Source organism: Danio aesculapii, chromosome 15, assembly GCF_903798145.1.
Source record: "Danio aesculapii chromosome 15, fDanAes4.1, whole genome shotgun sequence".
NCBI classification, from domain to species: Eukaryota; Metazoa; Chordata; class Actinopteri; order Cypriniformes; family Danionidae; genus Danio; species Danio aesculapii.
Window position 1 is genome coordinate 6,396,847 of NC_079449.1, and position 13,681 is coordinate 6,410,527.

The window sequence follows — 13,681 nt, forward strand, 5'->3', positions numbered from 1 at the left end:
CTTTTTTCCGGCTTCTCCTTTGTTTCTTCACGCTTCACTCTCGCGTTTGTCAGTGTCTGACAGGATCGGGTTTCAAAAGCACGTCAATAATCAAGCGCAGGTTATTATCATCAGCTCAAGAAGTTTTTGATATTTTGATATTTTATATTTGAAATTTCAGATATAATGTTAGACGCGCGCGAGCGCTAGCAAGAAAGCGAAACCGCTCGCGCCTCAGACTGGCTCGTAAAAAACTACAGGGCACAGGGTAAATCTGCTCTTCTTCTTGGATTTGTGGCTGTCCATCAAGATGACGACAAGGTTTGTTTGAGCCCAGATCGACCATGGCTCGTTATTATATGTATTTATAATTCCGCTTTAATCTCTCGCTGTGTTTTTCAAAAATGGCGGGTTTTTTGTTTTCATTCTGGCTTGTTGCGTAAGCGAATGACGTATCTCTGTAAACCAATAGCGTTCAGTTGCGCGTGTGGCTCCGCCTTTTGGTACCCTTTCTCGTGTTTGGTACCCTTTCGAAAGGGTGCCGAAAAAGTGGTACGGTTCGGTTCGGCACGCTTTTGACAGTGGAAACAGCCATAAAAGCGTACCAAACCAAACCGAACAGTACCGTACCACTCAGTGGAAATGGGCCATTAAATGGCTATAGTGTGAATGTGAGAGTATATGGGTGTTTCCCAGTACTAGGTTTAGGCTGGAAGGGCATCCGCTGCTTAAAAAATTAGCCAGAACACAGAACTCCGCTGTGGTGACTGCTGATAAATAAGGAAGTGGAAGGTGTTGAGTAAAATGAAGCTGGAAACACGACTCCTGTTATTAGCAGAAAATATTACATTAAGCAGAATACTGCGCACACTAGCGTGCCAGAGGTGAGACTCAGAGCTGTGAATGATGGGCGTCTTTAATTCTGTAGGATCAACACACACACAACACAACACAATAAACATGATCTACCCCTATTCTGACATATGTTTTGGTTGAAAGGAAGCTGTAAAACCTGTTTATGGTGTCAGGTAAACGGCTCTCGTCTCTGTCAGAAACACACACAGAGACACTGTACAGACTGTATATTCTGTCCTCCCCTTAAACCCAACCTTCTGTGTTGTACGTTTTCATAAACACTTCATTCTGTGTGATTTATCAGCCGTATTCCTTATGGGGACCAAAAGTGTCCTCAAATCATCCAAATTTACTGGTGTTGCTATAATTTTGGTCATTTGGACATTTAGTCCCCATTACGTTCTCTGATTTACAAAGTCATTTGGCACTGATTCTGTCATTTATTCATTTGTTGAAATTATTCATTTATAGAATGTATTATTAAGCCTATGGAGAGTCCTCATAAACCACAGATACCAACATGTGTATGTGTGTGTGTGTGTGTGAGTGTAATGAGTCTGTGTATGTGAATGTGTCCACGTCTGTTGTGTGCATCATGTCTATTATATGTGTGTTGTGAGTTTGCTAGCATGTGTGTTTGTGTCAATTGTCTGCATTTGTGTGTGTGTGTGTGTGTGTGTGTGTGTGCGTGTGTGTGTGTGTGTGCGTGTGTGTGTGTGTGTGTGTGTGTGTGTGTGTGTGGCATTCCTATACTTTTAACCATTTGGACATTTGTTTTTTGTGTGTGTGAGTGTTTGTATGGTATAAATCACGTGATGCGGACAGAATGACACCAGTGTGTGTGAATTGTGTGTTTGCTTGTGTGCGTGTTTGTGTCAATTGTCTGCATTGTGATTGTGTGTGAGCATGCTTGTTTGTGTGTGTGTGTGTGTGTGGTATATCTGTACTTTTAATCATTTGGACATTTGTTTTTGTGTGTGTGAGTGTTTGCATGTGTGTATGGTATACATCACGTTGTGGGGACAGAATTACAAAATGTGTGTGTGTGGTTGTGTGTGAATTGTGTGTTTGCTTGTTTGTGTCAATTGTTTGTGTTTGTGCTTGTGCGTGCTTGTGTTTTTGTGTGTGTGTGTGTCTGGTATATCTATACTTTGGGTCATTTGGACATTTGTTTTGTGTGTGCATATGTGTGTGTGTGTCTGGTATTCATTGTGTTATGGGGACCAAATGACAAATGTGTGAGTGTGTGTAAATGTCTCTGTGTAATGTGTGTGTGTGTATGTGAGGGTGTTCGTGTCTATTGTGTGCGTGTGTGTATTGTGTTTGCTTGTGTGTGTGTTTGTGTTAATTGTTTGCATTTGTGCTTGAGTGTGTGAGTGCGCTTGTGTGTGTGTGTGTGTGTGTGCGTGTGTGTGTGTGTGTGTGTGTGTGTGTGGTATTCCTATGCTTTTGATCATTTGAAGATTTGTAGTTGTGTGTGTGAGTGTTTGTTTGTGTGTGTGTGTATGGTACTCATCACATTATGGGGACAAAATGACACAATCGTGTGTGTGTGTGTGTGTGTGTGTGTGTCTGATATTCCTATAATTTTGGTCATTTGGATGTGTATGTGTGTGTGTCTGATATTCCTATAATTTTGGTCATTTGGACGTGTATGTGTGTGTGTGTGTGTCTGAAATTCCTATAATTTTGGTCATTTGGATGTGTATGTGTGTGTGTGTGTGTCTGATATTCCTATAATTTTGGTCATTTGGACGTGTATGTGTGTGTGTGTGTGTCTGATATTCCTATAATTTTGGTCATTTGGACGTGTATGTGTGTGTGTGTGTCTGGTATTCATTGTGTTATGGAGATCAAATGACACAAGTGTGTGTATGTATGTGAATGTCTGTGTGTAATGTGTGTTCCTTTTGTGTGCATGTGTTTGTGTCGTGTTTGCTTGCATAAACATACATGCACACACACACAAACGACACACACACACACACATACGCACACACACACACACACAAACACACACACACAACATGCAAGCAAAAACAAATGACACACACATTCACTCTTATAAACAAACCAACACAAAATAACATGACACACACACACACACAACCGACACATTCACAATAGACACACCGCATACACAGCAGACACAAATTTACACACACTTTCATAAACATACAAAAACAAAACAGACACCACACACACACACACCTTTGAGTGAAACCCAGTAGCTCTTCCACTTGCGTCGGGGTGCGAGCTCCACCTTCTTGTTCTTCTTGTGCACCAGGAAGTTCTTGACGGCGAGGCGTCCGGCTTTGCGCACCGTTCCCTGCACAGCGCTGACACTCAGCAGAGGATCTGTGTGTGTGTGATACGCCGAGCTCAGAGTCACACTGCTCTGCTCATCGCTGAACACACAACTCCTGTCCTCTTGAGCTTCAGCGGGACACACACTCTGCTCCAGCTCCTGACGGAAGTTCTCATACACGCCCTGAACACACACACACACATACACACCATTAACATCATCACCCGGCAGCACACACTCACTACACAACATGCAAATAACCCAAAACACATTCATTCATTCATTTTCCTTCGGCTTAGTCCGTTTATTCATCAGGGGTCGCCACAGCGGAATGACCCGCCAACTTATCCAGCATATGTTTTACACAGCGGATGCCCTTCCAACTGCAACCCAGTACTGGGAAACATCCACACTCATACACCATGGCCAATTTAGTTTACCCAATTTACCTATAGCGCATGTGTTTGGACTGTGGGGGAAACCAGAGCACCCGGAGGAAACCCACAGCCACATGGGGAGAACATGCAAACTCCACACAGAAATGCCAACTGATATGAGCAGTCGTGCATGAGTGTGTGTGGGTGTGAATGAGTGTATGGGTTTTTCCCAGTACTGGGTTGCGGCTGGAAGGGCATTCATTGTGTAAAACATATGCTGTATAGTTGGTGGTTCATTCCGCTGTGGAGACCCCTGATAAATAAGGGACTAAGCTGAAGTAAAATGAACGAATGAATGAACGAATTTCAGTTTCAGCACATACGTGCATACATATAGAGAAAGATGTTTAATAAATTTTGTCCTGAAAAGGACAAAGATTTTTTTAATTATTTTGTTTAAATAATATTCTGCTTCATTAATGCTTTTATTCATTCATTCATTTTGTTTTCACCTTAGTCCCGCCAATTTATCCAGCACGTTTTTACACAGCGGATGCCCGTCCAGCCGCAACCCATCTCTGGGAAACATCCCCACACACTCATTCACTCATACACTACGGACAATTTAGCCTACCCAATTCACCTGTACCGCATGTCTTTGGACTGTGGGGGAAACCGGAGCACCCGGAGGAAACCCACGCGAACGCAGGGAGAACATGCAAGCTCCACACAGAAATGCCAACTGACCCAGCCGAGATTCAAACCAGCGACCTTCTTGCTGTGAGGCAAAAGCACTATCACTGCGCCACTGCGTCGCATTAATGCTTTTACTATTTGTTTATTTATTTATGGAATAGATATAATAAAACACAAGAAATTGTGCTTTTAAATGTATTAATGATTTAATCAAATATTTATATTTGGGGACTATTCTTGGGGACTGTATTCACCTTATTCTCTGCATACGAGTGGGCGCAGCCATCTGAATCATTTTGGCTCGAAACTTCCAGTCTCATTCACGTCCATTAATTTTTAGAGGTTAAAAACAGCTTGTTTTGCTAATTTACGTTGCGAACTGATCTTTTCTTATTATATTATTCTACTTTTTATGTATATTCATCCAAACACTTGTTTGTAGAGGGAGTAGTTTGACGATTTTCTGCCGTTTTATTATTCCTAGTCATTTCTCCCATAGGCATCTGAATCTGAAGTCCTAAAACAATCGCAAAAACGAGCGCACTTCTGCATTGTAGAATAAGGTCATAAATATGAGAAATAGATTTACAAATTTATAAATAAATTAAATCTCAAGATTTTGCAGAAGGGACAAACATACATTATTGAAAATGCATATGGCAAATAAGTATGGTTTGTAGGTAAGCTAAATAAATAAATAAAACATGCTTCTTATATTTTATTTTACTGAAAAGTATTTTTCTATTTATATACGTATATATATATATATATATACACACAGACACACATACAATAACCGGCCACTTTATTAGGTACACCTGTCCAACTGCTTGTTAACGCAAATGTCTAATCAGCCAATCACAATGCAGCAACTCAATGCATTTAGGCATGTAGACATGGTCAAGACGATCTGCTGCAGATCAAACCAAGCACCAGAATAGGGAAGGGGATTTAAGGTGATTTAAGTGACTTTGAACGTGGCATGGTTTTTGCTGCCAGACGGGCTTTCAGAAAATGCTGATTTACTGGGATTTTCATGCACAACCATGTCTAGGGTTTACAGAGAATGGTCTGAAAAAGAGAAAATATCCAGTGAGCGGCAGTTCTGTGGGCGCAAATGCCTTGTTGATGCCAGAGATCAGAAGAGATGTCATATGCGCAAATCATCTCAGACTGATTGCTTGAACATGACAATGAGTTCACTGTACACAAATGAGTTCACTGTCACCAGATCTCAATCCAATAGAGCACCTTTGGGATGAGATGGAATGGGAGATTTGCATCATGGATATGCAGCTGACAAATCTGCAGCAACTGCGTTATGCCATGTATCATATCATGTCATTTGCGTTATGCTATCATGTTGATCACATTTTGCACATGGACATTTGTAATTATGTTTATCTATCTGCACACTTCTGATTATTAATAGCATCCTGTACATATATTCATTTATTGTAAATCTCTGTTCATAGCTAATACAACCTGTATATAATGTTCATAGTACATCCATCTGTAAATATCACCATAGTTTTTCTATAACTGCACTTTATAACTTATACCTGTATCCTGCACTTGCTGCTATTGCACTGCTGGTTAGACCTAAACTGCATTTCGTTGCCTTGTACTTGTACATGTGTAATGACAATAAAGTTGAATCTAATCTAATCTAAAAAAATGTCAATATGGAGCAAAATCTCTGAGGAATATTTCCAGTTCCTTGTTGAATCTATGCCACGAAGGATTAAGGCAGTTCTGAAGGCAAAAGGGGGTCCAACCCGGTACTAGTAAGATGTACCTAATAAAGTGGCCAGTGAGCGTGTATGTATATTTAATTTAACATTAACAAAAAACTATAATTAATTAATAATTCATTATTAATTTTTTACTTTAAAATTATTTACTTTGCTGATGTCAAATAATGAAGCAAAATAATGTTAAGTCAAAAAGAAAAACAGAAATATTTTGCTTACCCTATGGCAGATTAATTATTTTGCTTGACAATATGATTTGATTGTCTATAAAATACTTCTGTAACACTTTATTTTGATGGTCCATTTGAGTATTCGTAGACTGTCTGCTTAATATCTGTTAATACTGCTCTTTCAACAGACCTTAAAGAGCCCATATTATACATGAAATAGGGTCATATGTAGGTTGTAAGGGTCTCCAACAACAGTCTAATATGCATGCAAGGTCAAAAAACACTTTGATGGTCTTATAATCTGCATTTATTTTTACCTAATTATTCCAGCGACTCTCATATGAATCGTTCAGCGATTCATTTGTTCCCAAACCCCTCCTCAGCGCGAAGCTAATCTGCGCTGATTGGACCGATGACAGCCTGCTGCGATTGGTCGACAGTGACAGGCTTCAGAGCGAGACAGAGTGAAATGCCCAGCTGCTAATCTACAATGTAAAAGTAGTCACAGTGCACACACGCTTCATAGTGTAAGGCTTTTTTCACACACACAACCCTCCTCAGAAGAACTGGGGAGATCGACGCGAGTCTCCTAGCCGTCACACACTCTACCTGTTCTTTTTCTCTCTCTCACACACACACACACGCACGCGCACGCACATTACGCTCCTCAGAAGAACTAGTGAGAGCGACACGCGTCTCCTGTCTCCTAGCCGTCACACACTCGACCTGCTCTTTTTCTCACACACACACACACACACACACACACACACACACACACACACACACACACACACACAAACACAAACACACAAACACAAACACACACACATCACGCTCCTCCTCAGAACTAGGGAGATCGACACGTGTCTCCTGTCTCCTAGCTTACGATGGCCATAGCAACGACAAACGGCAGTGGAACGCGAGCTCACAAAAGCATTTAACGTTAAATCCATAAACAAAGCGGCACGCGTCGCGTTTTCAACGTGGCTTACATGTGATAAGAGAATATAAAGAGTAACCGCGTGTACTGTACCAGGTTAACAAGTAACAAAACACAATAAATACATAATTTGCAAGCTAGAGTAAACGAGGCAACAATTTTAATCGCACTTACTTACACTAGTGAATAAACCTCAACCACTGACTCTTCACAGTTTCATCTTTGGGTAGAGACTGTCAATATTATCCATCTGAGCACAGCGTGACTTCATTCGACCGGCGGCGTCTGTGTGTGTGTGTGTGTCTAGTGTTTTTTCTGTGTTAGTGGGCGGGGCCGCAGGTTTCAAATCTCCCTGGTTTGCGCGCGTAACTACTGGCGAGGCTTGTGTTTCGTAGCCGCGTCATCGTGAAACACCTAATGACTCGTTATCAAGACGACTCGTTTGAAGCACTATGAGTCGACGCTTTTATAGATTAACCAATAATTTTAAACACTGTACACTTACAGATTTAAGCCTTAGCTGGATATTTCACTTCACTTAGAGCTGTGTGACACAATACACGGAAGGGCATTTTCAAAAACCCATAATATGGGCTCTTTAAGAAACTGAGTATAAGAAACTTTGCAACTTATAATCTAATCAGTATTAGTTGGCATGTAGATGCAATGTAACTTCAATTCAACAAACGGACCATCAAAATAAAGTGTGACTGAATATTTGGACTAGAAACAAGACAACACCTCTAAGTGGTGAGAACAGCATGTTTTGCAATGTGTACTCTTCAATGCATAACATGAAAAGCATGAGCTCTGAAAATATCTGAACTGGAGTAATGTGTTTTGCAGCTAGGCTCTCGAACTGTGTGTGATATCCACCTGTGTGTTGTCTGCGTGTGTGGCTGCGGCTCCACTGCTGCTGCCGCTGTCGCTGCCGGTGAAGGCGCCCCCCGCTGACGTGGAGTAAGCAGAGAAGGAGGCAGACATGGTCTTATAGCGGCGGCTCTGATGCTGAGAGAGCTCACTGTCAGCCACTGTCACTCCGTCGATACCACTGTCCTCATAATCACTGCCGTCAGCCGCCGTCACATCCTGAACGCACATGGGGAAAACATCATACACCTGAGTTCAGTGGGTTTACAGTGAACATTTATATTTAAAGAGTCACTTTGAGCCAAGTTATAAGTTTACAACAGACTCAGCATAGACAGAATAAATAAATAAATAAATAATAAAAATACATAAATAAATAACAAAATAAATAAAATAAAAAACAAATAATAATAATAATAATAATAATAAAATAAAGAAATAAAAAAATCAATAAATAATATTTTTTAATTAAAAATAATAAATAATAATAAAATAAATAAATAAATAAAATTTAAAAATAAAATAAATAAATAAATAATAAATGAATAAATAAAATAATGATGATAATAATAATAAATAAATAAAATTATATAAATGAATAAATAAACACACAAATATAAAAAAGAACATTAAAATATTTTATACACAATTTTTAATGATTATTTATGATGACTGTGCTTGTGGGTGTCTTTGTATGCGTGCGCGTGTGTGTGTGTGTGTGTGTGTGTGTGTGTGTGCGTTTCTGTGTGAATGTGTGTCTGTGTTTCTGTATTAGTATGTTAGTGTGTGTCTGTGTATGTCTATGTATGTTTGCGAACGTGTCTGTGTGTGTTTGTGACTGTGTTTGTGTGTACGTGTTAGTCTATCTGTGTGTGTGTGTGTTTGCTTGAGTGTGTCTCTCTGTCTGTGTGTGTGTCTCTATGTCTGTGTGTGTGTCTCTATGTCTGTGTGTGTGAATCTGTGTGTGTGTGTGTGTGTGTGTGTGTGTGTGCGTGTGCGTGTGTGCGTGTGCGTGTGTGCGTGTGTGTGTGTGTGTGTGTGTGTGTGTGTGTGTGCGCGTATGTGTGTGTGTGTGTGTGTGTGTGTGTGTGTGTGAGTAACAGGCCATTAGCGAGACAAAAGAAGCGGCTCCAGGATCTGGATCATCAGAGTGAAAAAACCAGCTCCTCTATATGGACAGTGTGACAGCCCACTACCCACAATGCCCTCTGACTGTAAACTCACGCCATGGTGTCTGTACTGTACAGTACTGTAGTGCTGGTACTATGGTAACGTGATGGTAATCCTATGTTCAGATAACCTCAGTTAATTCATTCATTCATTTTCTTTTCGGCTTAGTCCCTTTATTAATCAGGGTTCGCCACAGTGGAATGAACTGCCAATCTATCCAGAATATATTTTACGCAGCAGATGCCCTTAAAGCTGCAACCCATCAATGGGAAACACTCATTCACACATACACTATAAACAATCTAGCCAACCCAATTTATCTATAGCGCATGTCTTTGGACTGTGGGGGAAACTGGAACACCCGGAGGAAACCCACGCCAACACGGGGAGAACATGCAAACTCCACACAGAAATTCCAACTGACCCAGCTGGGGCTTGAACCAGCGATTTTTATTTTCTTAACATAAAAATATTCAAAATAATACATTATTGCTTGTTTAAATATGTATTTTACTGGTTAAAAATGTTTTAAACATAAATATCACATTTTTAAAGTGAATATTTGTTATTTTGTATATATATTTTAATATATACAAAATAACAAATATTCACTTTAAAAATGTCTTTATTGGCTATGGTATATGTTTTGGGATGGTGGGAGGAAACCGGGGAACCCGGGGGGAAACCCACGCAAACACAGGGAGAACATGTAAACACCAACCAGCCCGATAGGAGGTTGGACCAGCGGTGTTCTTGCTGTGAGGCAACAGTGCTAGCCACTGGGCCACCGTGTCGCCCTATCGGAAAAGGGGGAGGAAGTAGAGGTGGAAAGGGGGGGAAGCTTTAAGACGAAGGTAAGTGGAGTGAAAAACTCTGGTTATTTATAATGCTTCCGTAATCATCCATTGGGTCAGGTTACGGAGCTAATGAGGAGCCAGCCATGTTGATCATAAGCATGTGATCCTCTCGAAATTAGTTTATAAATAAACCACATATAGTGAACACAAAGTGTTGTGCATGAGAAAAAATGTTTACTGGGTCAGTATAACTACTCTAGCCTGTATAATGTTGAATATAATGCAGGAGGGAATCTGATAATGACGAATGTCTCATTTTACCAGTGAATAAATTGTCTAATAATGTTGTCAATAAGAAATGACAAGCACATGTCTTAAACATAATAATTCAGCTTCAGGATTATGAATAATTGTATTCTGATGTCATCAATATACTGTGAATTAACAAACAGGACATTTTTTGTTCACTATTACAAGTCTATACAAAATTTATTTTTTTTAACCTACACATAGGCCTAATATTATTGTTGTTGTACTACCATATGTTTGAGAATTAATTTATTTTATATGGACAGAATCTTGAGAAAATCGTGATCTTGACTTTAAGTTAAAAAAAATCGTAGCCAGAATCCTGCAGCTCTACAAGGGCGGCATGGTGGCTCAGTGGTTAGAACTGTGGCCTCACAGCAAGAAGGATGCTGGTTTGAGTCCTGGCTTGGTCAGTTGGCATTTCTGTGTGGAGTTTACATGTTCTCACCGTGTTGGAGTGGGTTTCCTCGGGGTGCTCCGGTTTCCCACACAGTCCAAACACATGCGCTATAGGTGAATTGAACAAGCTTTGCTTCCCAGTACTGGGTTGCAGCTGGAAGGGCATCCGCTGTGTAAAACATATGCTGGATAAGTTGGCGGTTCATTTTACAGTGGCGACTCCTGAAAAATAAAGCAACTGAGCCGAACAGAAAATGAATGAAATGAATTTTTTAATTAAACCTATTTTATATCTTAAATCTTATCCTAACATCCTAAAATGAAAATTGTACTTTTGCTCAGTGGGATGAACTTCAGAATTCATAACACAGTGCTATGTGAAGCAACAGCGGAGTGTGTGTGAACTCACAAACAAATGCATCATTCATATGTACAGCGTCTTTACATGAGGAGATTCAGAGGGATTCTGGGGGATTAAACCACAGCCAACATTCACAAGAGGACTGAAATTCCCTAGTGAACTCCTACACTAACACTACATTACACTCACATTCCCTCCACACACACACACACACATACACACACTGAAGCCTCATTCATTGTTATAGATGTGCAGAGTTCAGATTCATAGAAAATTCAAACACAATGCAGTGCTGACCAATAGGAGCGCAGACTGTGGAGATCATGTGATCATGAGAAACGGCTATGAGCAACAAACAACATAATTGGAGACGTCAAGTGAGAAATCCCTGTCACTGAGAACAAAACACACCTTTATGCTAGTTTTGGTGAAACTAGTTATGCTGTAGAGTAGGTAAACGGTAATGAAGTTCCTTTTTGTGAGTCTGTCTTTATTTTATTTTTCATTTAGCTATCTTCATTGCACAGAACAAAACTGTTCGCATTGTGATCGTATTATATATGCAATAATTAATTACAGTCAATTCTTAAAGTAATAAAAATTTAATATTCAAACTGCAAGAAAGTATTAATATTGTATGAATTTTATAGCATACAAATAATACCTTTTAAAATGGCTAATATAGTCTGAGTTTCAACTAGCTACTTCATTTGTTGAGTTATTACAGTTGAATTATTAATAAAAATGTAAAAATATTTATTATTATTATACATTTTTGTTTTTATAAGTATAACATTTAAAGACAAAAGAATTAAAACAACATAATTGCATTTACATTTCATATTTTATAGACAAAATATGAAAAAGCAAGATGATAAAACGTAATATTTTATGTCACGATCCCCAGCGATCCACTTCTGACAGATCACTGGTGAACTACATATGTCATGTTTAGGAACTACAAATCCTATCAGACCATGTCACACACAACGGTTGCTCATCACAGCTGATGAGACACACACAGCTGAAACTTGTGATCACTGATCATTTAGAATATTTATACACCACACATACACCAGTCATTGTGAATCAACAGCACTAATATATTAGTATAATACTATTAGAAAATAGTATATTTATAATATTTACCCTAGAAAATATATTATATTATTATATTTAATTAGAAGATTTTTACCTTAAAAATATATTCTACATAGAATAACAAAATCTGAAAATACTGTGCCACGTACCACTAAGTTACACAACAAAAAATTACAGCCAATCAGATTGCACTTGGTCCAGCAGGAACCAATAAGATTTCACTTAGGGCATGGCTACTTAATCAAATATTTACAGCCAATCAGATCAAACATGGTGATTAATAACAATTCAAATCCAGCAGAAACCATTAAGATTGAACTGTGGGCGTGGCTACCCAATCAAATCCTTACCGCCAATCAGATCATACTTGTTGTTTAATATCATGAAAAATTCAAGAGGGACCAATAAGATTTCACTGTGGGCGTGGCTAGCCAATCAGATCAAACTTTGTGCTAAATATCAACTGAAGTCCAACAGGGACCAACAGGATTTAACTCTGGGTGTGGCTACTCAATCAAATCTTTACAGCCAATCAGATTGTACTTGTTGTGTAATATCTACTAAAATCCAACAGGGACCAATAAGATTTCAGCATGGTCGTGGCTAGCCAATCAGGTCATACTTGGTGTTAAATATTGACTAAAATCCAGCAGAAACCAATAAGATTGAACTGTGGGTGTATGGCTGTACCAATAAGATTGAACCTCACCTGTATGGTTTGTGCCCGCCTCCCTTGCATAACTCCCTGCTGATTGGTGGGTCCCTCAGACAGGCAGTGAGAGCGCCGGCAGGGCAGTGTGAATGCTCCATAAGCGGCTCCATCATCCTCACAGGGGGACATCATCATCTTCTCCTCATCGGCCGCGCCACCTTTGTGCCATTTGGCGTATCGTCCGTGCGTTGGCTTTGTCCCGTAGAGCTCATCTAAAGAATTGGCACGGTCCTGAGCGGAGTGTGTGTCCGGCGTGTCCGCCATCTCCTCGGTGCTGGTCATGTGCTCCTGGCTCAGGTCAGATAGAGACACCTCCAGCGAATCCTCCCGCCACATGTCCGCAGATTTGGAGCGTTTCTTCTTGAAGCCATCCTGTGAAGCGTCCCGCGTGGTAGGGCTCCTTGATAATGGGACAAATCATAAGTATTTAAAATGTGGAACTCTATTATAAATGTATTAATGGTCATTTCCTCAGGTACCTTCTTTTAAAATGCAGATGTCTCAAATATCTGCATTACTTCCATGTTCCCTATAGTGGTCATGTTTTATCTGCTATGTTGGAATTATCTGTCTCTGCTTGTCTCTCGGCATGTCAGAATCCACTTTTGCTATTTTAAGGATGGAAAAATCCACTTTGTGCCATGGTGCATGGTCTAACAGGGTTGAGCTTATTCTCTTAATGGGTTATAGGTGTGTTTTGAGAATAAACCAATCAGAGTCTCATCTGCCATTCCCTTTAAGAGCCAATTGCGCCGCGCCATAGCGCATTTGCAATTTAGATGACGGACTTTGTAAGAGGAAAAACCGAACGCTTCACTAGCGAGAAAACAGTTAAACAGAGCATCTACAGCATGAGAATGAGAGATGAGGCTCCTCATTGTTT

At 39.9% G+C, this 13,681-nt stretch overlaps 1 protein-coding gene across 1 annotated transcript in view; it reads right to left on the reverse strand.

Moving 5' to 3' along the window:
- Nucleotides 1-13,681, reverse strand: part of tiam1b (TIAM Rac1 associated GEF 1b) — a 158,499-nt gene that overhangs the window by 104,743 nt on the left and 40,075 nt on the right. Inside the window, 3 exon segments of the mRNA XM_056473933.1 lie at nt 3,046-3,325; nt 7,956-8,168; nt 12,796-13,198. Of these exon segments, the coding sequence (XP_056329908.1) occupies nt 3,046-3,325; nt 7,956-8,168; nt 12,796-13,198 (896 nt within the window).